This window comes from Prionailurus bengalensis, chromosome E2, assembly GCF_016509475.1.
Source record: "Prionailurus bengalensis isolate Pbe53 chromosome E2, Fcat_Pben_1.1_paternal_pri, whole genome shotgun sequence".
Classification (NCBI taxonomy): Eukaryota; Metazoa; Chordata; class Mammalia; order Carnivora; family Felidae; genus Prionailurus; species Prionailurus bengalensis.
In genome coordinates this window covers 34,301,787-34,328,570 of record NC_057352.1, presented here as the reverse complement: position 1 = coordinate 34,328,570, position 26,784 = coordinate 34,301,787, and the positions used below count along the sequence as shown (strand labels likewise).

The 26,784-nt window shown below is 46.1% G+C and overlaps 1 protein-coding gene across 2 annotated transcripts in view; it reads right to left on the bottom strand.

Moving 5' to 3' along the window:
* Positions 1–514: 514 nt before the first annotated feature.
* The window catches only part of NUP93 (nucleoporin 93), a 104,412-nt gene continuing 78,142 nt past the window's right edge, over positions 515–26,784 (bottom strand). For both annotated transcript variants that reach the window (XM_043599241.1, XM_043599242.1), the window contains 17 exons: positions 22,998–23,072; positions 20,879–20,968; positions 18,944–19,083; positions 14,948–15,080; positions 13,348–13,505; positions 12,021–12,186; positions 11,658–11,751; positions 10,696–10,887; positions 9,988–10,114; positions 9,802–9,874; positions 9,443–9,487; positions 7,651–7,767; positions 6,761–6,879; positions 5,763–5,880; positions 4,773–4,856; positions 3,209–3,337; positions 515–789 (listed from right to left, as the gene is read on the bottom strand). In XM_043599241.1, the coding sequence (XP_043455176.1) occupies positions 679–789; positions 3,209–3,337; positions 4,773–4,856; positions 5,763–5,880; positions 6,761–6,879; positions 7,651–7,767; positions 9,443–9,487; positions 9,802–9,874; positions 9,988–10,114; positions 10,696–10,887; positions 11,658–11,751; positions 12,021–12,186; positions 13,348–13,505; positions 14,948–15,080; positions 18,944–19,083; positions 20,879–20,968; positions 22,998–23,072 (1,971 nt within the window). In that variant the 3' untranslated portion in view covers positions 515–678. The remainder of the gene's footprint in view (positions 790–3,208; positions 3,338–4,772; positions 4,857–5,762; positions 5,881–6,760; positions 6,880–7,650; positions 7,768–9,442; positions 9,488–9,801; positions 9,875–9,987; positions 10,115–10,695; positions 10,888–11,657; positions 11,752–12,020; positions 12,187–13,347; positions 13,506–14,947; positions 15,081–18,943; positions 19,084–20,878; positions 20,969–22,997; positions 23,073–26,784) is intronic.

Here is a 26,784-nt window from a genome sequence, read left to right as displayed (position 1 = left end):
CTTCCTCAAGCTCCAGCCAAGAAACCTACAACGTTCCCTTTTAAAGTTATGTTTTTCTAGGGCTGTTTTCATTTCCAGTGGGATTCCAACTGAACAGCAAACTAATTAATCTTGGAATCAGAGCAGATGATTTGGGGGATGGTCTTGGATCACCCGGACCCCAGGGCACATCTGGGAGAAGAGGGGCCACGGAGCACTCGCTAGTTCACACACAGATCCTAACTCGCCCACGGCTGAGGGTGGCTTTCACAAATGAAAATGTAAAACACGGACAGTGACCCTGCCATAGGGATACTGTATCTAACAAAAGCAACTCCCGAAGGCTTCATTTCCTTGCTCATTTTGGGTGTTTTTTTAATCATTTAAGGTCAACTTTAACCAAAGCACAGATGCCTATATAAGCCTAGCATTCTCTGGCCCAAGCACTAGTGAAGACGTTTCCTCCCACACAAATAAAAATTGAAACAAAATTTCAAAGGAAAAAAAAATGAAAATAAAAGAATGTGAAAAGAAATACAAATCAAAGAAATTTATTGGGTGCTGACAAAAATACATAATACAAAAAACAAAACAAAACACAAACACAACAGAAACAAAACCAGAAACCCCACCCCAGCGGGCCCACGCGCCTGAGGTACTGACAGCGCGCAGTCCCAGAAGCCCCGCAAAGCATTGCACTTAATTCATGAGGACCTCCATCTGCACCAGCCTTGCATTGGTGTCCCCAGACGTCCGGTAGGGGATCATCCCAGCAAAGGTAATCAGGGCTCGGGCTTGGCTTCGGAGTTGCTGAGAAAAAGGGAAAGAAGAGAAGAAGACCAGTGAGCTTTCGCGTCTGGGTACAATACTGGGAACAACCACCGTGTTCTTCCATTTTCTACCCCCTGGTGTCAGGGGGCAGCTTTCTGGTGAGTGGATGAGAGTGTCACCCTCAACTGTCATGTTACCCATAAGGTGCAGACTTAAGCAAAGCTGGTCCACTGAGGCCCCACTTCCAAAACCCTTCTACTAAGCAAAAGACAGACGGGGTTGCCAGACAAGCTGCCTCGCCTGACACACGGGACCAGCTTCTGACACAGCCCCGTGCTTCAGATGGCCTGCTCTCCTTCTCTGAGCCTCCCGCTCTCTCCTGGCTGGTTTCTGACCACCTGCCTCTGTGGGGGTCTGAGCTTCTCAGACCTCCCCACAAAGTGGGTCCAGTCACATTCTGGCTCTTTTCCTCTCCTGCTTCTTCCCTTTTCTTTCCTCCCATGCCTCCCATTTCTTCTTTCCTGACATAAGCGCTGGGCCCTCCATTCCTCGGTAATAATATTTATGAGATTCCTAGATTGTTCCAGGAGGGAAGAAGATTTAAATTCAGGTAGTTCCAGTAACAGGAAAAAAAAAAAAAAAGACAATCTTCACCCTGATTTCCAGGGTATAAATTACTAAATACAGAATAAAGAAACTTAGAAGAACAGCTTCGGGTTGCCCCGTGTTGAGATGTGTTGGATGCTTATAGCAGCAAGAAAGGAAACTAGATCTGGAGTAGAAAAGGAGTCTACAAACCTCTTTTAGACCAGTAACAAGACTTTTAAGGATAACTCAGGGGTCACTTCCTAAGGACCATTCCAGAAGAAATCTGAAAGCCATGGGCTTTTTACCTGATAGATGAAATAAACTGGCAAGCATATATCCTAATTAATGTCCAAACCGAAAGAAATTTTTACTTTATGATGAGAGTACCCATTAGATTTTCTTCAAAAGTGCACGGGCTCTCATGCGTCATCTGAAGCTACTGTAAGTGAACTTTAGGAGTGTTCAGGCAGAGGGACTCACCCCCTTAACGGGCAGCTCTGCACTTTATAGCACGAAGCCACTTCTCGGGCAGGGAGCTTTTACACAGAAGTCTCTCTGTGACCCTGCTCATCCCTAGCTTTCAGAGAAAAGGTGTAGTGGGTGACAGGCAGACAGGAGAATGGCTTTATTCATGGTATGTGAAAACCAAGGGCCTAAAAAAGAAAGCTTGAGACACACAGAACGTGAGTTCAGCTGGTCCTGAAACTATTCCCTTCACATGTGGGAAAAGGCCTGCAAGGCCACAGCGGCACTCTCTGTGGGGGCAGCCACCCGCCCCCCCCCCCCCCGCCCCGCCGCCCTATGAGGAGCCCACAGAGCACCGGAAATGTCCACCACCTCAACACTTGTCTGCCAAGGCCCAGGCACAATGAGCCACTGCTGGCACGTCTCCTGACGTGTATCTTTTATGCGGTCCAGGTTCTAGCCTGCCCAAAGGGTGGATGGCAGACCAGCAGCTGCCTCTGGGGCACCCGGGGATGGCCCTACCACTCAGTGGACCATTCCCAGCACTGCCACCTACGCTGCTGACGGTGAAAACTTCCACCACCACTCACTAGACAGCAATTCTGCCACGACACTGCCTGTAGGGTCACAGCTGAGAGAGCCCCCCCACACACCCTTGGAGGCAGAAGACAGGATTTCAAACATTAAGTGGCGAAGTTAAGGGAAAGGTAGTTTTCATGGGGTCAAGCACCTACGCCCTTTTGTCAAATCAACCGGACAACATATGCCGTGCAAGCCCCAGGCTCCCATCCACCAGGACCTGACTTGAGCCACACGACGCTAGAGGCCCCAAAGGCAGCGGAAGGAGCCCTGGCCGCATGTCAGATGGCTCAGCTTCCAGACACGGCTCCTTCACCATCACCTGAGGGGCCTGCAAAAGCAAACTGCTTCCTGACCCGGGGCCTCAGTTCCCTCAGCTGTAAAATGGGGATAACAATCACTGCCTCAAGGAACCTCTCTGGGGTCACTGAGAGGTTCAGATGAGGGCAGAAACAAGGTTTGAATCAAATTCATTGTTGACCAGAAGTACTTATGATTCTGATGAAAGTGCTGAGCTGAGACTCACAAAATAACCTTCCGATTTCAAAATGTGTATGAAATTCCTATGGAATCACCACAAATTAGTATTCTGTTTGATTTTTTAAAAGGTAGTATCTGCAGACTTCACTTTTTTTTAAAACTTGAGAGCAGCGGCGATCCCGTTAACGTTCGATTTCTTCTGAGAGCCTGACACAAGGTTTACTCAGCAGCTAGGCGGTAAGGAAAGAGCATTTGGGGTCATGAGCAGGGGTCTCATGAGGTGCCGAGGACAGTAGACCAGAAAGGTGGTTCTCAGCGATGGTTCTGGCCAACGCTGGGATCTTACAGAGTCACGGTCCTCGACGACTCGCTGGGGCCTGGATGCCGAGGACGGACTTGTCCCTTTGAGCCTCTTAAACTGTGTGAACAAGATGTTCATGGTGGCGAGAAGCACTTCTGAGAGGTTGTGCCTGATCTGCCCAGAGAAAAACACATGAAGTAAGGAGAAGCACCGAGCCCTGGGGCCAACAACCAGTGTATGTCCAAGCACGTCACGTCCCACAGCTGCCAGGGAGAGAACTACAGGGTCACCAAAAACAGCCAATGGCACTGCCATGTCAAGCATGAGAGCAAAGCGCAGGCAATGCCGATCAGGTGAGACAGATTATTCTTCTCCTTTCTGTATGCTATTCCTCCTAGGCATAAAGAGGGGCAGCGAGCCAAAAGCATGCTGACCGTATCTGGCCACTATGTAGGCTTGGACTGGCCAGCAGAGTGATTACCGTAAGAAGTCTGGATTTCAATGTCAGTAGGTAGGGATGTGCACACTGGTTCTCCAGGCCCCGCCACTCCCCACTATCTTAGACCTGCCAGACTGTCTCCACGGAACCTGCCCGGCCCTAGCAGAGTCGTTGGGAGCGTCTTCAAGGGCAGACCCTGGTGCACCACTTCATTCCCTAATGCAGTGAACGGTATATCCCGGGGAAGGCAAGAAACAACAACAGGGGAAGTGGCTGGGGTAGAAATGACAGCAGGTAAGAAAGGCAGGTCGGCAAGGGGCAAGACCTTCTAAACTGAGTACCGTAGCAGGCAACAGCCCCCCACATGCAGAAGCTGGCCTTCCCTCTTCCTCTAAAACAGAAACATGTCTTCATAAGAGGTATTTGCGTACTGTGTAACGGTTTTAAATGGAAACAGCTAGTGACATCCCAGGGCCAGGCAGCTGGCCCTGTGTCTGTGGTTCCAGAGAAGAGTTTTTTACATGTGGGAACAACCAGAGAAGTCCTGGGCCAGTCCAGATCACAGAAGCCAGAATTTCTGGGGTAGGCCTTGGGTATGAAGATTTTTTACAGCTCTCTTAGAAATTCCAGTGGGCAGCTCAGCTGCGCACCCTTGGGCTAGACAGTGGCAATGTGCTAGAAACTCTGCAGAGAGACAGTGGCTCTGGGGCTCATGGGCTGGCAACTGAGTCCATGGTCACTGTTCTGCTTCTCAAGACAAACAGTTCAGAGAAGCGAAAGAAGGAGGTGTATCATGGTGCATGTGTCATACACCCAATGGAACTACTTAAGGAAGATCAGAGTTAAGCACTAAGATTCCCTCTAGAACAAGTGGATAATACAGATTTAAACCAGACCACACAGGATCAACCAGGAATCTGTGCCCCCAAGAACATGTCTAATCACTAAAGAGACTGTGTTTTCTGAGTCAGGGATTTGGACAATGACCTGATAGGGATATGTGTACTCACAGAAAACCAACCCAGGAATATTTGAAATTGGACTCGCCTTAGAAAACTCAGTCTACATGGTTAGTGTACTGGGACTCTTAACGTCACCAGCTACACTAAAACAAAAGGTTTCAGCAGAAGTGGGGAAAAAATTCCATCATGCAGGAAGAAAAGGACTCACTTCATCACTGAAATTTCTGAAGGCAGCCACTCTCTCTTCCACACTTTCCTGATTCAGGGGCACCAGCTTCAAACGATCAATGATCTGTTTAAAACAAAACCCCACCGCCTGCATATGAAATAACCATCAGTCATCTTGTCTCCTTAGACAGACAGCAAGCATCTCACATGTTACAAAGGGCTCTTTTCAACGTTTATTTATTTTTGGGACAGAGAGAGACAGAGCATGAACGAGGGAGGGGCAGAGAGAGAGGGAGACACAGAATCGGAAACAGGCTCCGGGCTCTGAGCGGTCAGCCCAGAGCCCGACGCGGGCTCGAACTCACGGACTGCGAGATCGTGACCTGGCTGAAGTCGGACGCTTCACCGACTGCGCCACCCAGGCGCCCCACAAAGGGCTCTTTTTTTTTTTTTTTTTTTTTTTTTTTCCTCTCAACGTTTATTTATTTTTGGGACAGAGAGAGACAGAGCATGAACGGGGAGGGGCAGAGAGAGAGGGAGACACAGAATCGGAAACAGGCTCCAGGCTCTGAGCCATCAGCCCAGAGCCCGACGCGGGGCTCGAACTCACGGACCGCGAGATCGTGACCTGGCTGAAGTCGGACGCTTCACCGACTGCGCCACCCAGGCGCCCCACAAAGGGCTCTTTAATACAAAATACTACCTTCCCTCAAACACACAAAGGCTTTGGTCTTTCTAATTTTCTGACTGAATTCCCAACCACATTTTCTGAGGCAATTCTAAAATTCAGAGATTGCAAGTTACTCCAAGAAATCTCTCCATTTTCAGACTAATGAGGAAAGGAATGGGGAGCGGAGAGAAAAAAGAGCAACACAGAAATCCCCTTTCAAGTCCCAGGGTGATACTTGTCTTCTTTGCTTAACAGGCACGTTGGTAACATTTCCTTTGTTTTAGATGAATCCCATATAGTGTTTTGGATTTCCAAGGGCATACATCAACCTGCACTTCAAATAGCCCTCTTAAAACTTACATCAAAGGCTCTGTCAATATGACCACTGTGATACTCGTCAAAAAAGGTGATCAAGTCCAACAGAAGATAGAACGTGGAGTCCACAAATTTATTGGCACTGATTCCCTGAGCCCTATACCTGAAAGACAAAAAAAGAGGGAAGAGGGGACAGGGATAATTATGAATTTCTATGCAATTTGTAACTTTAGAATAGCATTTGAAAAATGTCAAAACGTCTTGAAATCTCTAGGTGAGGTGAATTAAGGAGTGGAAAATAGCGTTTCTTTTCCAATGGCCAAGAAGTTGATGGTGGATTTGATACGAATCCATGTGCAAATATTCTGCACGAAGCATGGCTCTCTAGCCTCGGCCACCATTAAGCATCCAAATCTCCAGGAAGGATAAAAAGGTTCTGATGGGTCAAAAGTCCAGTGGCTACCACTGTAGAGTGTTTGCTAAATGGATTATTTGATCAGGAGTCTTCTTCTGTGCTACCCCAGGAAAGCATCTCGAACCCAGTTTTCTCTAAGTCACTTTACTAGGAGTATCTGTAGAGAGCACAAAAGGTAATGACTGTGGCCTCAGCCTGGGAGCTCCACCAAATAAAGTCTGATAACTCCGTTATCTCACCAAAGAAGGAAGAAGGTGGCTCTTAAACACTGGCCACTACCATCTCTAAGAATTCCCCCGTCCACCTATCACTAGCTTCGCTCCAGAATGTCTTTAAGATGGCTTATAACTGTGTATAGATGAGTACAATGCCCAGAGTTAAACTTAATGAGCAAGATTAGAATGTTGACATATGCTTTCATACCCTTCTTTCTAGCAAAACTTTGAAGTCTGATAGTGACAAGTACTGGTTATGATGTGAGGCAAAAAGAACTCTCAAGCAGTGCTCGGGGGATGGGGAGACTCTGGAAGGCCACCTGATGTGACTAGTAAAGCTGAAGACGCATGTGGTGGGCACGGGCGGCCTGGCACTGGCGCCGTGCCCCCTCGGAGCCAGCTCTCGGTCTTACCGTTCCGCGATGGAGAGCGCCATGTTCTTCAGCCTCTCTTTGTTGGACTGTGGTGCGCTGATCTGGGGGACAACAGGGCTGAGCAGTTTGTTCATCAGCTCTAGCACCTTGTCAGCATTCTGTTCAATTTTTTAAAATTAAGGAAGGAATTGATTATAAATAATCAGTAAAAGAGAAAAGGAAAACCAAAATAACCAAAAGAGGGAACGTTCTGGGGTGATGGATTAAAACATTCTGCACCTTGATCTGGATGATGGTTACAGATATACACCTATGGAAAGCTCATCAAGCTGGACCCTTAATGTCCGCGCATTCTTCCACATCTTAATTAGAACTCAATCAAAACATCTTTGAATTAACAAAAAATGAACTATAAACCTTCTTTTGGCCCACTTTTCTCAGTTTATAAAAGAAAGAGCATAATCTTTTTTAGGCCACGTAATGATCAGCAGTCACCATATGTCCTCATGTCGAAGTACTTATTCTAGTTCTCTCGAAGCACCTCAGCTGTCACCGCCTTCCCTAACACACAGGCCTCACGAGCGTGTCTGTGGCGACCAGAAGGGTAAGCACGAAGGCATTTTGTCCCAAAGCTTCACCGTCGAAATGTGATGGACGCCTATTCTGCTGCCAAGTGAGATGAGACCTCAAGGCCTACAGGATGTCCGGGCAATATGTTGTTCTTATTTGGCCAGAAATACTTTATGGGCAGAGGTAACTCCGTAAAATGGGAATTTCACCCTGACCGGACCATTAACTGCCAAGCACTAGGAGAAAATGGCTCATCAGGACAGCAGTGCAACAGTGGCATTGTCAAACTGTTTGTGCATTTAATGCCAAAAGGCCGACGGATCTATTAAGTACAGAAGAAGGAAAAGGGCATGTCTTACCTTGGCAAGGTCATAGAGCTTTGCTGCTTCTTCAAACAGTCCTTTATTTTCTGCCACGGAAGCAACTTTGTTGATAATAGGCTTTGTGTCACTAGTAAACTTATCTATGACTCCAGGCTGACAAGACAAATTACAGAGGGGAGGAGGAGAGAGATGGGTACACAGAACTGTTAATTTAAACACACAGAAGCAGTTGGGATCTGAAAACGACTTTAACTGAAAATGCCTGCCCTAGGCAATGCATATATTTCATCTGCTAGACTCTGGCATTCTGGAAGATGTAAGGTCCTATTAAACATATGAAAGGGACCAAGGAAACTACAGATGAAGAAGCAGACTCACGGGCAGCACAGAGGAGTCAGCAATAAGACGTCTGTGCTGCCTGATTGTCCAAAATGATCCAGAGGGTAGGTGAAAGAGTCAATGATTTTAAATTTGCTGATGCGTAGGCACTAGGAGGAAAAACCAGGAGGCTCAGAGAAAATACCTGAAAGGTTCTGGATTTGTTTTCTAAGACAGATGGTAAAAGAAATTCGGTGCTGAAAAAATACATGGCAAATGGCATCAGGATATTTTTTTTAAAAAATCACCATTAACATTCAACAGCAACCAAATGGTCAGGAGAGCACGAGAGGCCTTAGGAACCACAGAAGAGCTAGTGTGGACAGAGTGACATCTGACAGGCTATTCTGATTTTCCATCAGCGCTAGACCAAGTTGGGGTGACCTGCTCCTGCCACCCTGGAGGCAGCACAGGAGACAAGTGAAGAGCATGGGCTCTGGAGTCACGAAGGACTGGGTTCAAATTCCAGCTCCCTTCTTACTAGCTGTGTGATCCTGCGGGAAATAATGAACTGCTCTTGTTTTCTTTTCCTCATTTGAAAACCACCTTGTTGGATCATTATTGTGGTGATTAGTTAAAAAATACCTATAAAGCATTCAGCACAGTGCTTGGCAAATGTCACTGCTCAATAAGCATGGCCACTGTCACCAGTACTGTCACTGTCTGTTCTTCTGAGCTGGAAGGTGTGCACATTGTGAGCTCATCTTGAGATTGCTGGGTCCAAACCACCCATTTTTACAAGTGAGGAAAGGGAGTCCCTGAGAGAGGCAGGTGACTTTCCCAAAGCCACCGGGAGAATGCCTGTGTGGGGTCAGGACTGGGTTTTGGCACCAGGGGCCCTGCCCCTTTTGCTATGGCTCCCACTGCGCACGACAGGTCTCAGGGAATCACTAGGGTCACAGGCACAGCTGTATCTCCAGGGTCAGAGTGAAGTTCTCAGCCCTCAGAAACTACCTTCTGAGAGAGGTCAAGCATATTTCTAACTTTTTTATCTGGGGAGAGTAGGTGCAGTAAATAATTCCTTTTCTTGCCTATTTTCTGAGCCAAGAATGACAGAAATGCAGCCTTCTTAGCTCAAAAATCAGCAGGCATGAACAGATGAGTCCTCTGCACATAATAAAGAAGCTATCTGATCAGGGCGCCTGGCTGGCTCAGTCAGTAGAGCCTGTTGACTCTTGATCTCGGGGTTGTGGGTTCAAGCCCCCTACTGGAGGTAGAGATTACTAAGAACAAAAAAGCTATCTCGCTATACATTTACATAGTTTAGAGAAATAGAAATGTGTGTTAAGATCAAGGGCATCATTTGTGGCCATTCTTTGTTGCTTAAACTACAATTTCATTAAGATCTGCATCTTTATTACTTTGAATCCTAAGATTTAACTACATTCTTTTGACAACTGTACATCCCCAACTGCAAACTAACACATCTCTAGAGGCACATTTAACCCACCTTTCTACTTCCATCATTCTCTAGTTTCCCAAGAATCATATCGAACTGTGGAGACAAAAAAAAAGTGTACTCAATTTACTGGACAACGATATACACACAATCCACAATTCTCTGGACACAAAAGAGAGGAAGAAAACAGGGGAGGCAGGAGAAGTTTTACATGAATCAGAAAACAGTGAGACTGAATCAGTATTTTCGCGATCAGAAACCAAGAAAGCAGAGACAACCGAACCCCCCCCCCGCTAACCTCGCCCCGGGCCTTATCCGCCACAGCCATGCTAGCGTGACCACACAGCATCACGTCAGCACGGGTGTGTGCACTGCAAATCGTGGGTGGGAGAAAGGAGGGACCGACGTACCTCTCGACTTTCTATCACAAGCTCACTCACGCAGCGCAAAAACATGTTTTCTCCTTGACTATCTTTCTCATCCCTGGAAGGGGACAAAAGCAACACGGTTTCTGGCGTGGACCTGAGGTCTCTAATCGTTCTCGGGATGACAGAGATGAAAGCCAGCCGAAGTCAACGGTCAAAAGTGGGTGTTACCTGAGGAAGTAGAAGTACTGGAGTGCCTCCCTCGGGTCTGTGGACTCAAACTTGCGGGTGTACAGCATGAGTAGCCGCACAAAGTTCAGCCGCCGCATGCAGGGAGGGTCGCCAGGCTCGTGGCTGACTGCACCGTGGGGGACAGAACCGGTCACGACCACCCTGCCCCTCTGACCCAGGCAACCAGGAATTATGGGAGCTGAATCCAAAGACCCTGCAGCCTGGCCAACGTTTGCCAATGTAAGCTGCACTACCCTGTCCTCAGCTGCTTTCCAAGCAGAGTGGGGGAAATGGCATTCTGGAGTCCGTCACTAGCGTGCGGCTCTCACACTGGAAGGTGGAGACAGCTGACCGTTACGGCACGCGCTCTGAGGAGACCTGGCTGCACTGCTAAGGAGTCTGCAGGCATTCATCCACATTCGTCTTCTGCCCCTCTTCAGACTCTCCCGCCCCGGGCAGGTGGGCACAGAAAGTGGCGGCTGGGGTTTCCGATTAGGGCCCTAACGGAATGTGACTCAGGACTCCAGGGACTGCTTCCCGCTCCATTCTCCGGGCGGTCCGACCGACTGGCCACAGAGCTAGCCCTCCACTGCCCTGACACGATTTGTACCGTGTGCCCAAAGCCTTGGTGGTGGCAGGTGCGTGTGTGCTGCCGCCCGATGGGGGAGGGGGTGAGCGATGGGGATGCCAGTGCCAACAAATACTCACGGAGCTGAGCACTCTGTCCCGAGGATTTTAAAAGCAGCTTCAGCTCAAAGAGGACCAGCGCCACGTGGACTGCATGGCAGCGCAGCCGCTCCATGCGGAAGAGAAAAGCGATGGCAGCCTCGAACTGTGCCGTCAGGAAGAGTACTTGGAAGTACAGGAAGGGCTGCTGGTTTACCGTGAAGTGGGACTCGCCTGGGGGAGGAGGCGGCGAAGCTGACTCAGGAGCCAGGCTCTCAGCAGCCCCGACCCCAGGCAGAAGCCCCGTGTGCTCAGAGGACCTGCTGACAGGATGAAGGGGGCCCCGGGCACGGTGGACCGCCACAGGAACCATGACCTGGTTCCACAACCTTCTCCAGACCTCACAACACAACTGGCGAGTGGGGTCGTGCTGTAAAACCCAAACCGCTTGCATAAGTGGGAGAGAAACAGAGTTCAGGACCTTAGGACAATACATAAAAGAGGCTGTTTATCTCCTTTGCCCTGCGAAGAGTCACTCGATAAGGAGAGGAATGAAGATTTCAAAGATACTTCAGTTCACTCAGATTCACAGGTAAGTGAATTCAATAAATGCTGGCCACTAGTTGGGACCTTCTTTTGCTCCCAGAATTCTTAAACAGAAACAGTGAGGAGGGAGAGCTATGTCCCCGTCATTTATGCTCAGATACAGTCATTGCGAGATCCATAAGGAAGCAATAGCCAAGTCCTACCTCTGTCTCTCCCTGAGCAAACGTCTACGAGAGCAGTTCAAAGAACTGGAGTAAAATAGCTTACTGTATATGACCATATAAGTCACACACACTGCTTGAGCTCACATGGCCTCTACTTAAATTTGAAATCATTGATCTATTGTGTTGTGTTCTGAAGATCCGGAGTTCAGAGACGAAGGACGTTCCTAGAGGAAAGCTAAGTTGTGACCTTAGGTGGACAAGACAGAGAAAGTAGTTCTGTTCAGGATATCTTACCATAGTCTTCCAACAACTGTTTCTGGAACTGTGAAAGAGTGAGCCTGTCTTGTGGGGAGCTGGTGCCGTCGTCATCAAAACACACTTGGTTCAACTAAACCCCCAAGAGAAACACATGCATTGGTACAAACTACTTCCTGAGCCAGGCATGCAGGCCTGTCGCTGCTCAGCAGCTCGAGGCTGTGCTAATGGCTGTGGTTACTGGTTGAGAACTATACAACAAAAAACGGGGTCAAGAGGCAGGAAATCCACTAGCCCTATCACCCTACTGGCATCACACATTAAGCAGGTAAAATGTGTGTGCGGAACACAAGCAGAGGGAAGGGGCTAACGCCCTGCTCAGGCAAGGGAAGTGGTGCCTGCCTTCAGCCACAGGTAGTCCTCGGTTTTGTCAGCTACTTCGCTCTGGTTGTCGGTGATGTCGCATCTGCCAATGATACAGTACACGGCCCGCTTGTAGGGGTCCGTGTTGTTCCTGAGGGCCCTGCGGTAATGCAGTCGGAGCTTGTTCTCTGTGGCTGGTGACAACCTAAAGACACAAGGGAACAGACAGCTTAGCTACACATGCTGAAGACCCTCAGGGGTACCTGCAAGCACCCCGGGTCCCAACCACATAGCAGAGTTGCGCAGCCTTCCTTCATAGACACCACCCCAGCCACATCCCCCGCTACCACCATTTTCATCCAACGTGCGGCCACCAACACCTTCGTCTCCCCCGCCTGCCGGCTTCCTCTGGCAGAGGCCGTCAGGGGCACGTCAGAAATGCTGGGGAATTAATACTCCACCGCACTCCCCAGCAACCCTCAAGCCGTGATGGACAAAAGTGAGTCCTTCCCTTAAGTGTCTTGGCCCCCACTCTGACCTCCTTGCTCCCTTATACATGTAAGGTTACCTCCAAAATAAACTACTTGCACTCAGATCCTTGCTTCGGGGTCTCTACACCATTAACCCTACTTTAAACTCACTAATGCGAGCAAAGAGAGAGGCTTATGGTTTACGATAATCTCTGGACATGGCATCATTAACACTGTCTAAAAACCTGCCTTGAAAAGTATCGCTAGTATTCCACAGGAGAAAATAGGGTAACCACCGTTATTCGTCTCAAATACAAATACATATATATAAACTGGGTTTCAGTGAATATGAACTTAGCCCAAGTACATTAAAACCCAGAGAAAAATTAATCCTTAGCAGTTCCTTAATGGAAAAGAACTGAAAACAAAACAAACAAACAAAAAACCCAGTTTCAATGATTGCATTTCAAAATGACTAACTTCTCGTTGTAGCCTTTGAGCTACGAAGTGTGTGACAACACATTTTCATATTGGGCCAACCACAAAAGCACTGAGTGTTAAATGAAGTGTAACGCAGCAGAGTTTTTAAATAAAGCATCCTGGATATGCCCGGGATTTACAGGATATGTAAAATCGTGCTCCTAACCACAGTGCCTCCCTCCCACACAGGAACAGAAAAATCCCCAAACACAAACGCTTCAGTATCAGAATGGGGCTCTTTTAATGTTCTCAACTGATACTCTCAGGCAAGTTCTACTTGCTTTCTAGACTTCATTTTTTTCCCAAGCAGAAACTTATTCTGAGCCATGCACGGGGCAAAAAGAGCAAATGCCGGTGGAGGCCACCCTGTTGACTGCACGTGGCGTCTTCTAGATGCACCATCTCGTTCGCCATACCTTCTGTCCTTGCTGTTCATGTACTCCTGGAACCAGGTTTTAAATTCTCCCAGCTGGTGCTGGGCTCGGTTAACCACCTGTGAAGCGGCAAGCAGGTCCCCACAGCGCATGCAGTAATAAATTAATGCCCACACAGGATGGCCTTCCACTTCTCCATCCTATAAGAGGAAAGATGCTCAAATAAGCAGGCAAACAAAGCTAACTGATGGCTTTCTGCTACACTCACCTCTTCTCATACTAAGTCACTTCCGCTTCACAACCACCCCGTTAGGTAGGGACCTCCCTGTTTTATAAACAAGGAAACTGAGGCACAGGGACATTAAGTACCTTGTCCAAGCTGGTGAATGCAGCCTGGCTCTAGAGCTTTTCCTTGAGAACACCATGTGCTCCACCTGACTGAAAGCCAGCCTGTGGATTCACCTTGGAATCCCAGTAGCCAGTAACTGGGTAACATGCTCTGTGATAATTCACAGACGTGCGCTCTTGCAACCCCCGCAAAGCAAGGGCTAAAGTTTACCGACCAGTAAGAGACTACCATTGCTATACTTGAGTTTACAAAGTGTTAACTACAAATGATTAGTCAAATGGACACTGGCACTTTCATTCATTTGTTGACTGTTCATTCACTGACTATCTTTGTTTTCGACACTGGGGATCTGAGAAGGCAGCTCCACCCCCACTGTCCCAGTACCGGAGCTGGTCTATCCTCCAAATGCTTCTGTCATCATCTGTATGGAAGCCTGGGATTGCTTTTCTCTCCACTTCTCCCCAGCGCCTCCAGAGGGGTGGGCCTCAGACTTCCTTTCTTGGTCCCTCAACCCTTCCCCCCACAGGGCTCTTTCTAAAACCAGATCTGATCATTATCACTTCTCCACTTGAACCCTTTTGAGGTATTTACATCCAAAGTGCTTAGCCTGGCACTCAAGGCTTTCACCTGCCAGTCCCACGTTTGCCAAGCCCTACCTCACACCCGATATGCTATGCTAGATACTCTTTCCTGCCTCCACGCATCTGTTCATGTTGTTCCCTCCACCTTAAACACCCTTTCCTAAGACCTGTGGCAGGTGAGCCCCTATTTTTCAAGCGCAGTGTGAACCTCACCTCCTTTATGAAGACAGCTTCCTCTGTATCCCACCACCTTGGCACAAAGCTCCAGCTTAGTGCTGCTTTGCACAGGGTATTAAATCTATAAAATAATTCCCCCAACTGGACTATGTATGAGCTGAAAAGTGTCACATTCTAGGAACTGTATCTAACTCCATTCTTCCAGATGTTTGAACCAACAATCCCAAGAGTCATCCCTGACTCTGCCTGTCACTCCCACATCCAAGTCTTCAACAAGTCCTACTGGGCCTACTTTCAGAACACGTCAAGAATCCAATGACATCCTCCCCCTGTGCCCTCCTCCACTGAGCTGAGCAGCCACCATCTGTTCATCACCTGGATTCCTGCAAGGTCCCCCCAGCCTTTCTCCTAGCCCCACTCTAGTCTCTTTTCCATACAGCAGTTTCCACACATAGCTTCATCTTCGCTGCCAATGCCTATCTCAGAGAGACGACTCCAGGCGTGTAACTCATCACACAGAGAAAGATGCCAGTACCTGAAGTCCAGGCAAGGGAGCTGGAAGTTTAATGTTCAAGAAACTTCGAACCAACTGGTAAGTCCCAGGCACCCCGCCTAGCTGGGCCTGATGCAAGTTTCCAAAGACAGTCACAAGGGTGTAATTCTTATAACTGGAAAAATTGAAAAGGAAAACAAAAAAAAGGTTGAGAACACATACAGGTATCTGTATCCACATCCCTGACATTAGACTGTGAACTCTACAGGACAGGGCCTGGACTTCAAACCTAATGCAGAGGAGGAAACAGTGCATGCTTCATGAAGCAAACTATGTTACTTATTCAGTGAGGAGTAGACCACCGTACAGATCTTTCATCACTGTGGATGCTCAAAAGCACCCCTCGAGGAACATAACAGCAGACTTCCAATGCATTAAGGCCTAATGTACAGGTTGCTTCAGCTCACAACCGAATGCTTTGGTGCATTCTTTTTAAACTTTTTATTTTGGAAAATTTCAAACCTATGAAAAATTAAAAAAAATAGCCCAATGAATACTCATATAACCTTTACCGAGATTCATCAATTGTTATTAGCCTTTGTGCACATGTTTCTACGTAGATACATACATATATATATATATATATACATACACGTACACACACGTGTACATATACACACCCACTTGTTTTTTGAACCATTTGAAAACGTATACAAATACAGAAAGCAGGAGCTACTTCATCTGTAAATACTTCACTATGTACGTTGGAAGAACTAGGGCCTTCTCCTACCCAACCTCAATACCACTATGACAGCAAGAAACTGAACATCAACACACTGCAATTATCTAAAATATAAGCCACGTTCAAATTTCCTAATAATACCCTTTATGGTTTGTGTTTCTCCCCCCAAGTCTAGGATCCAGTCAAGGGAATGCATGGCACTTGGTTCTCATGCCATTTCTATTTCCTGTACTCTAGGGTAATTCTACCACCATTTTCCATGACACTGACCTTTTAAAAAGAATCCAGGCTGTTGGGTAGAATGTCCCACAACCTAGACCGTTTCCTCATGATTTAATTAAGATTCAACTTTGTTGCCAAGAATCCCACACAGCTGATGCTGGTACTGCTCACTGAGCCCCAGGTAATATTTGGTTTGATCACCTGCTTAAAAGTGTCACTCACCAGATTTCACCACCTTTTGTAAAAGTACCTTTCCCTGGAGAGGGTGGGTGATGGGTATTGAGGAGGGCACCTTTTGGGATGAGCACTGGGTGTTGTATGGAAACCAATTTGTCAATAAATTTCAGAAAAAAAATAAAAATAAAAAAAAAAAAATAAAAAAATAAAAAAAAAAGTACCTTTCCCTCTGAAATTGGTAAGTACCCTGTGGGGTAATACTTGGAAGCCATGTGAATATTCTGTTCACCAACAATCTTCTACTGAATGGTTTCAGTTTCCACTGATGTCCTTGCTGAACCAATTACCACACCGATGGTTGCAAAGGATTTTGTATCATTTCTTTTTCACTTATTTGCTAGTATTCTTAAAACTGTGCAATTCCTTAAAACCTGTAGTGTTTTTAAGGTGCTTCCATACTAAGATTAACTGGTTCTAGTTACAGATACTCAGATATGGGGTTAACAGAATAAAGAACTTTCTAAATATGTTTCTTGTCCAAAACAAAACAAAACAGACTAACTCAAAAAGTCAGGTGCTCCATATGCACAGATATTCAACACCAGATTAAGTAAAATAACAGAATGAGAGTGTGAGAGAGACAGAGAGAAACATCTAAATGTCAATTACAAAAAACAAAACAAAACAAAACAAAACACCTCAATGGAATTCGATGCAGTTATGCAAAATGATACTGATAAAGATTTTAAAAAGCAAACTACATAAAACCACATACTGTACACATTTGGATCATAACTACAAAAAACAAAATCAAACAAAATATTCCCATATCAAAAAGTGGTGGGGGGGGGAGGAAATGTGAAAAGGTACAAGAGCCTCTGGCATTTTTCTGTACCAGTCCTACATTTTCTCAACATTTTCAGCCTTATCTGCAAAAAACCATTTGGGGCTGGGTCTACTTTGCCACGCCATCAGGATTCGCACCAGCAAAACTACTTTAAAAAGTGAGTATAATTATCACGAAATAGTCCCTTTATCAAGAAATGACAACAAATCCTTGAAAAGGATACTGGTGGGGAGTGACGCCCCTAGAAAAGAAGGGCAATAGGGTGACAGTAATTGTGGACAGCAAACTTCCAAGTAGCTCCCAAGTGCTGCCAAAGGAATTAAGGGGAAAAAAAAAAAGAATTTTTAAGACAAATAAATATGTAAAATTAAATAAGCAAAATGAAGAGAATAAATTAAATGGGATGGCTTACCAGATATAAAATCAACAAAAGCCTTGTACCATTGGTGAAGTCAAGCACCAATGTTGAAGAGCGGGTTTACTAAAGAAAAAGCAGTCACGAGCAGTCATATACTCGTTAAAAAAACAAAATCCTAGGGGCGCCTGGGTGGCTCGGTCGGTTAAGCATCCCACTTCAGCTTAGGTCATGATCTCACGGTTTGAGGGTTTGAGACCCACGTCAGGCTCTGTGCTCACAGCTTGGAGTCTGGAGACGGCTTCAGATTCTGTATCTCCCTCTCTCTCTGCCCCTCCCCCGTTTGCACTCGGTCTCCCTCCCTCCCTCCTTCCCTTCCTCCCTCTCTCTTTCTCTCTCTCTCTCTCTCTCTCTCTCTCTCAGATTCTGTGTCTCCCTCTCTCTCTGCCCCTCCCCCGTTTGCACTCGGTCTCTTTCTCTCTCTCTCAAAATCAAACATTATAAAAAACTCAATCCTAAAGGTTTTTGTATACTGTCAGAAATTTTGACTCTTACTCTGCTGCTTGTAGCAATATTACCATATACATTAGGATCTTTATGGCTCCATATCAATATACCCAAAACTTACATTAAAAAATTTAGCAAAAGCCTATTATAATACTCCATAAGCTCTTTTGTGCCTATGTAAAAAAGAATAAAAAACATTTGGAGTTCCAAATTTTTCTTAATAAGGGAAGTTTATGTCTGATGGCATTCATCTCATGTGACTATTGTATAATTATTAAAGTATTTGATAAAAACCTATTCTCTGCTATACCAAGTCTGAATCACCTCAGTTAATGCACAAGGAAATCTTAGGACTTCCTAATGAAGTATTATTTTGTTGATAAAGGGCAACCACACTATAAGGGGACCGGCAGCTGCACAGCTCACTGGCAAAGAACTGCAATTTAACAAGTGTATTCAACTTGGCTTTCTCTTCTCGAACTAGCAGAGGCCCAGCACCGTGTCTCTGAAATAAAGAGGGTGCGTTGCACACTCATGACAACCCCTGCTGGCAAATTCAGAGCTGGAAGGAGGGTCCACAGGGAGGGATGAATGGCATAGGTCCCACCAATGAAGGGGACGACAGGGCACAAGGGCCATAGCCACAACCCCCTCAGTGACCAACTCCACTTCGTGAGGAGGTGGCAAAGAAACCCAGGCACAAATCACAGGCATTAGCAGCTGGGAAGGATCCAGATGCATAGGGATTAACAGAATAGAGCCAGAAAGAAAATAAAGGTTCAAGGACTCTTCCTAAGGCTCGAAGGTGATAATATTGCCAGCTGTAAAAATTAAAATGCTCAGAGAACAAAAGAGCCTAAGAAGTAACGGCTGAACAACATTAGGGAACAGGATCCTGACCTAAGGCATCATGGCCTAATAATCATGATGTCTCCATACCGAGGGACACAGAGTGGAGAAAGAGAAAATGAAAAGTCTAACAGCACTCCCATTCACCATGACTTTATACTGCTGCAGAAACAGGCCCGGTAAAGAAGTGTTTCTGAAAGCAGGATCGTATGTCTCAGCCTCGCTCAACCTTGTTTAAATCATACCAGAGGGCACTCAGCCCAAGGACTACTAGACACGAGACAAGGCTGACTTCTGGGGGGTTCTGAAGCCAGCCCCGCTAGGCCAGGGCTGCCTTACCTCTGCTCGAGGTAAGCCAAGGCCTGCCGGACAAAATCCATGCGCACTTCCACGCTGTTGCGGCTCTTCAGAGCATCGGTCGCCGGCACCAACAACACATCTGTCATTTGTTTCACCATGTTCCACATGTCAGAGATGTTCTGCGCATAAATGAAACTGCACGTGACAACGCTGCAGGGCTGGAGAAACGGTCTGGCTCTTCGAGGCTCTGACCGCAAGGGCAGAGAAGGTAAGGAGGGGGAAGAGGTTAATGTCCTCCGTCTGAGGCCCTCAGGCTTTAAGCTCAGTACAGAAGATGCGCCTGTGCCCTGCCAGCTGCTAGACTCCATCTTCCAAGGAGCACCTTCCTGTCCCGAGCTGGTTTTCAGATCAGTTTCTATTCCACGTCTGACATAACCACCCACATAATTGAGACCACACAACAGTAAAAGGAACACTGAATCTCAGTGGGTTATTCCTTACAAGAGAGTGAATACATTTATAATTGTCCAAAGCTCCAGGAGTTTAAACTCAAGTAGCTGCATTTCAGTCCTTACAAGGTCATTTGAGTTTCTTAAGGCTTAAAATAAAGAGTTTAACCTAAATAATATATAGGTTTTGTCCTCCCAGAGACTCTCCAGGGGCCACTGCTCTTACCCCATTTTGTGAGTGTCACAGCCTCCCATTTTCCTTCCCACTCACTCCCTTCAAAAGACGCCTCCATGAGAGCCTCCCAGGAAAGGAATGGGCATTCTCTCCTTTGTGTTACCACCACACATATGGGACTTCCTCTCCCAAGAATCCTCCTGTCTGTAAATCTCTCCTTAAAAATGGATTCCCTGGGGTGCCTGGGTGGCTCAGTCGGTTAAGTGTCTGACTTCGGCTCAGGTCATGATCTCACGGTCTGTGGGTTCGAGCCCCGCGTCGGGCTCTGTGCCGACAGCTCAGAGCCTGGAGCCTGTTTCGGATTCTGTGTCTCTCTCTCTCTCTGCCCCTCCCCTGTTAATGCTCTGTCTCTCTCTGTCTCAAAAATAAATACACGTTAAAAAAAAAATTTTTTTTTTAAATGGATTCCCTGAATGCTCTGCAATATTCTAAAGTTAAGAATCCTTAGAAGAGAGCACTGATGAGAAAAGCAGGTTTACACTTCTCCCACAAAAAGAGACAAAATCCTGTTTTCATGTTCTCAGAAACTAAAACTGTAGAAAATCCACCCAAATTTGACTCTTGGTGGTGAGATGGTAGGTGGATTCTTAACTTTCTTCCTTAGATTTGCTTGTGTTGCCTTGTTATTTTATTATTAAGAAAAAAAAAAGCTGGATGCATTTTTAAGGACCAAAATAATAATAATACTTATAATCTGTGTGAGATTGTGTTTGCTTCCATTATATTCTTCCCTCCTTCTCCCATTCCTCCTGGCCACCTAACAATCCACCCATCTGCTTTTTTCCTCCCAGGGTGAGAAAACTGGCCAGGGATAAGAATTGAGGGACAGGAATAAAGATGGGGAGTCAGAGAGGGTGGGAGCCAGCGGCATACAAAGAATGCACCTAAAGATCACATCTGAGTCAAGTTTAATGGGCTCCCAGGTGTAAAAACCACATCACCTTTACAATTCAGCTCTTATAAAAGAGTCCGTTAGTCTAAGGAAGGAAACTGGTGAGGGAAGAATTGAAGCCTGACAGGACTTCAAAGCAATACATCTTAAGGAGACCTCTTGTGCCCATTAACTGATCCCGGCTGGGTCTTCTGAAGATGCATTAAAAATACACGTACATAGCATCATCATCAAAAAACCACCCCAAAGCTATTTAAAATGAAACTCTGAAGGACAGTTAACATTTTATTCCACAGAGCAGGGTGTCTCTTGAGCACGTTTCTGCCCAGTCAGCAAGCTGCTAATCCCATCTGAACACCGGACACCGCGTCTCCCCTTGGGTTAGCTCCGGGCGCTACCTTATCGTCCAGCTCTGCAACGGAAGCACAGAGGTCCACGAGGTTAGGCTGCAGGTGCCCATTTACGATCTTCTCGTTATAGATATAAATCTGAAATGAAAAGCAAAGTAAGTGGCACAATTTCTATTTTCTCCTCTTCTTTTTAAAACCTCTTAAGGCACTTCTGAAGCCAGCTTTCTGCCCAACAGTCAGCACCAGAAGCTTCAGCCAACCTTTCCTTCCTCAGTGTGGCTGAGCTATCCATACTGCCTGGAGGTCAAGGCCTCTGGCCAGCTTCCCAGATGTGCCTTTAACTTTGGAAGGCAGTATCAACACATCCAAACTAACTGCTACCCCAGCCCTCCTAAGAGCTGAAGAATGGAAGGAGGGTGGTCCCGGTGGAGGAGACCACAGGCACTTTTGCACCTCTCCACCCAGCAGAGATCCCCAGTTCCAGCAAGCAAGGACCAAAGGGGAAGACAGGACGATGGGAAGACTTTGGCTGCTGCTTTCCTAAGAACCTGGGGCAAAGTTTGGTAATCTTTGCTGGCAAAAGGACTGAATGGCTCTAGGCCAAGGCTGGTAGACTGAGTAAAGAGTGTCAGGCTGCAATCCTCCACATGGGTTAGAACAGCAGTCGCCGTGTGTCTGGAGTACCCACTTCTCCAGGAAAGAATCCTTGCTCCTTAGGAAAATTTTCTCAAGAAAAGGGAACTATTGTGGTGTTTAAGGTGTGGGAAAACCACTATTACTTTGAATTTTATTTTAAAAGAACTAAAATAATGACATTAAGAACACGTAGGTTCTCCTCTTTGCCTGTGAAGTCCTTGCCCTACCAAGGACTGAACACAGTAGTGAGGTCAGACGACAGATCAGAACTCCCACTGAACCTCATTGCCCCCTACTCTGTATGAGGGACGGTATCGTGTAACTTCCAGGGGCATTATAAGGATGAAATAAAATGGTTTTTACACGATAAGGTGGAGTTTATTCACTCACTGTGCATTTATTAAGGGCCTCCCCTCTGCAAGGTTTTTTGTTCAACATAGGATATAAAGATTCACTCTCCTCTGGTGGGATAGCCACATAAACAGGACATGGTGCTCCGAGTCTGGAAAATGTTAGTTTCATGGAGTCTTACTTTCACAGACAAAGAGGCACAGCTTCTCTGCTCACAAGCCTATAACTTCATGAGGCCTGAACTCTGGTGGTGGCCGCGGCAGTGGGAGGAGTCAGCCACAGAGGGAGGTGAAATTTAAAGGATGGAGGTGTGGCAGGGAGAAAGAGAGCAATCTAAAACATGGAGCAGAAAATAAATGAAGGCCTACTAATAAAACACAAGGGAGTGGGAAGGAGAGGGACTGGCAATGGTACGCCCAAGGAGAGAGACTTAGAAAACTGTTCGTAACAAAGGGGTGCAAACTCACCACCCTCAATTCAAGAAACAAGATGGTTTCTCCTTCTTGATACTATTTTGTGTAGGAAAGCAGCAAATCAGAATAAAACACACAGGCAGCCAGCGCTGTTTTATTCAAAAAGTCAATTCCAGGTCTGTACTGTCTCCTTAGGGCAGCTTCAGTCCAACAGTCCCTGTGCTTGCCACAAAGCATCCCAATCCAACCCCATGCCACTGTGTGACCATCACATACAGCCAGAGCCACAGCCCCTAAAATATCATGAGCTTCTCCAGGACAATATTAGAGAGTGGTAAATACACTATGCCTACCAAGGCAGAAAAGCATTTAGAAAACTTCTTTCAACCACAAGGGGTGAAGAAAGATTTCTGATTATACCATCAGCCTACCAGGTAATTCAGGTTAATAGAGAACTCCATTTGCTAAGCAGTGCAATTACTCAAGGCTGTACTGTACATGGGCTACTGCCAAATACAAAATGAGACGCCTTGGGTCAGGGGAGAGGGCAGACTTCCATTTCCCTAAGTCAAATGTGAGTCATTCTATTACCCAATTTGATGGAATTCTCCAGGGACCGAGGTGGTAAAATATTAACCAGTCCTCTGAACAAAACCCCAACTTGCTCTCAGGGTCTGACTTTCACATGAAGTCTTGGTTCTCTTTTACTCCCCTGAGCACTCACATAGAATTTTCCTGGTTTTGATCTTCTCTGAGAGAATGCTCACCTGCCGGGCATAGGCCATCTCAATGCTATCCAGAGAGCTTCGACCAGGGGGTCCCCCATCGCTGATGTAACTTGGCTGTAGGTAAATACACAGGCAGCGTTAAGAACAGCATTTAGTCATGTAAAGAAAAAAATCTTATAAACATACGTTTATCTTTAAGCTGTGAGAAGTCTCTTGCCTAGCCAGACTTCCTCAAAATGATGATTTTAGGGGTTTCAATAAGACAATACTCCCTTCCTATGAATACACAAGAAGGGAGCAGGCATGAAACCCAACTCAACAGTAGCAGGAGGCTAAATAAACTGTAAGGAGACGTCAATGACTGTTCCTGGAAATGCGTATCTTTCCAATAATCGGTTCAATCCCAAGCCCCATCTCCACCCCATCCTCTCCCTCTAGGTGTTCACACCAGCGAAGCTGTTGTTATTTGTGGGCCTCCTGTTTCCTTCCATCAGTCACATCAGACAGTTAAAGGGCTGGGGCTTAAAGGGTTACAATACGGAGATTCAGGCATTTCTAATCCAGAATCCACACTAAGAGAACAGCTGCTAATTAACTTTCTACATCTGAAGATATGAAGCTAGTCTACATTGGGCACTCATTCATTCATTGCTTCAGTAAATGTTTGCGAAGTGTCTGTCTCCCGTATAGCTGAGTGCAAGTGCCACGGCCACAGGGATGACAATAGGCCATGGGTATGGAGCCTGTCCCCAGAGAGTCCACCATCTATGGGGACAATTAGACACAAACATAGGGAAAAGTTGATTACATTTTTTTTTTTTTTTTTTTAAGAAAGACTAAAATCAATCTTCAGCTAAGCTCCATTCCCTACTGTAAACAAGTATGGGTCAAAATCAGGTATCTCCCATTAGGTATATTCTGAACTTTCCACTACATTGTAGTTTATACTGTGCTATAGCAAATTCTTTAAGTTTCTCTCATTAAAAAAAATTCAGTGCTGGGGCGCCTGGGTGGCTTAGTCAGTTAAGTAGCTGACTCTTGCTTTCAGCTCAGGTCATGATTTCATGATTCTAAGACAAAGCCCCATGTTAGGCTCTGTGCTGACAGCATGGGGCCTGCTTGGGGGATTCTCTCTCTTCTTCTCTCTGCACCCCCCCCCCCCACACACACTGATAAATAAACATTAAAAAAAAAAAAAAATCAATGCTGTATTCTCTAAAATCTTAAAAAAAAAAAAAAAAAAGGTGGGAGAGTTTAAAATAGGTTTTCTGGAGAACTGACAAGACAGCAGCAAAACATCCTGGCACTACCAAAGCTGGTAAAAGGAATATTTGTGTGGGTAAGGACTGAGAGTAGCATAGAGAGGAGGGAGGGCAGGAGGCAGAAAGGTGAGATGTAAGCCCTCAAGTTCTCAAAAATGAACTGGGACACCTGGGTTCCAGGAGGGCCATTTGACTCCCTGGCTCTGTGGTATGGGGCAGAGCACATTCTCTTGGAGCCTCAGGTTCCCATCAGTTGAATCAAGGGGATGCCCTAGACAACCTCAGAAGGTCCTCCTCAACTCTGATTTTCTGCAGTCACTGCTATTAAAAACATTAAACAGTCTACTGACTTTGGCAGATGCTGCTGGCTTGATGACCCAACGACCATTTCAAATCCTTACTTCTCACCTCCACTCCCTGTCTGGCATATGGAGTTAAAGATACCTAACAGTGTGCGGGTAAATATTTAACAACCAGCTTGGGGAAGGGGCCTGATCTATAGTGTTGGCTGCTTTCCATGATATAAGTACTCCCACCATGACCGATTTCAAGCTATCCCAAGGAGTATCAGATAGACAGCAAAATTTCTGAAAATTTAACAACAGGCCCCCTTGAGCTGACCTCTACAAGCTACCGAATATGCCCTTCCCCAGCCTCCACTGCAGCTAGGAGTGGCCGAGAACCCTAGTTCTAGTCCATGAGATGAAGCACAAGTCTGGAGTACATTTTGGGGACAGCTTCTGCTCTTTCTGGTAACGGGAGCATGAAGAGCCTCGCATGGCCGATCAACACCCCCGCCTTCTCCCAATGTAAATGGGGTGTGTAGAGCTGCAGCAACCATCCTGTGAGCCTCAAGGGAGTGATGCGCCGAGGATGGTGCTGAACAAAGAGAGGCGCTGCGTGTCTCACGGCACTGCAGAACAACTGAATGGAGGCCCACACTCTCCACACCCACGGACCTCTTGTTAGGTGAGAAAAAGAAATCCTTAGGCAAGCCGCCGAAACGGATTTTCTGTTACTCACAGTTGAAAGCATTCCTATCTGAAACACAGAACTGGTGAAAACCACCAGGTTATAATAATAACAGCTACGCTTACTGAGCACTACTATATGCTAAGCACTGTCTTAAGTCTCACGACCCTGTAAAATGATATACTGTTATTCTATCAATTTTATAGATGAAGACGCCAAAGCACACAGAAAGCAGACTGCCCAAGGTCACTCCAATAGGAGGCAGTGGAGCCATGGTTTGAGTGCACATTCTGGCCCCACAATGTCTGCCAGGGCAGCCCAGGGCAACTTTCCAAGGACAGCCATCAAAGAACCAGAGAGCAGTGGTTAGAAATCCTGGCTGCACTACTCACTAGCCATGTGATCTTGATTGCATATACTGCTTCTTTTGAGCCTCGGTTTCTTTAGCTATGAAACAGGGGAGGTCATGGTATCCACCTTGGGTTTGTGGTAAAGATTAAACAAGGAGAAAAATAGTATTTACCGCACAGCATTGTTGTGAGAAATAAGTAGAAAGAACTCAGCACAGGGCCAAATACTTGGCCAATAAACACTAGCTATTACCACTTTTTAAACACAAAATAAACAACCATAATGAACGTAGGAATAAATCCTATAGTGAACACCAATGGATAGATATGGACACTACAGAAACATAACCTAAAATATTTCAGTCTGTGCTGGTTGGAAATTCTCATGTCATTTTTCTAAAATAAACACAATCCTTGCATGAACAGAACCCCCAGCAGCTCATTTTCTCTGCTAACTCTGAGGGTTCCCAGTAACACATAGTTGAGGACTGTTCTATTCGACAGCCAGCCACCCTTCCAGAACAGAACTAACCGCGTGAATGTTGATGATCCCAAAGTCTTTTTAAAAACACAGGGCACTAAACTTGTTAATTCCAGTAGCCTAATCAAGGGGAATGACTAAGAGGATAAAAACGGGAACACAACACTAAAACATTTCTGCAAGGACACAGTTGTTTCAGCTACATATACATAAACAGCCTTGAGAAATATTTTCCAGTACTAAAACCTAATTTTTAAAATTATCCATTTAAAAAGTAGTTGGGTTTTCAGCCTTCAAATTTCCATTTAAATTAATTTTGCCTAATGCTCTTGTTTTCAAGGGTAGCCTTCCTTCATTTGCCCTTGGCCAAGTCTCCATCTCACTGCACATAAAGTCAACTATCCCAGAAACAGGATGTGTACACACACATTCCTGAGCTGAGGAACCAGCAAACATTCACTGGAATTTCAAACCCAGGAGCTGCTTGAGGGCTGGGCAAGCAGCCACCAGTATGCTGTGTGGGAGTAACATTCTGAACCCCTTGGACATTTGGGTTTCTCTGCACTGGGGCCTGATGGCACCAAGTGAGGACGACAGGAGCAGGGAATCAGAGACCAGAAAGGCAGAGAAGATGAGAGGGCAGGGCCAGAGAGGGACTCATCCAGGAGTCTAGACATACGATATGTGAAGAAACAGCAGCCTCTGGGAGCACAGACATGAGAAGAGTCTTCTCAGAGTAGACGATATTCCCAAAACAGTAA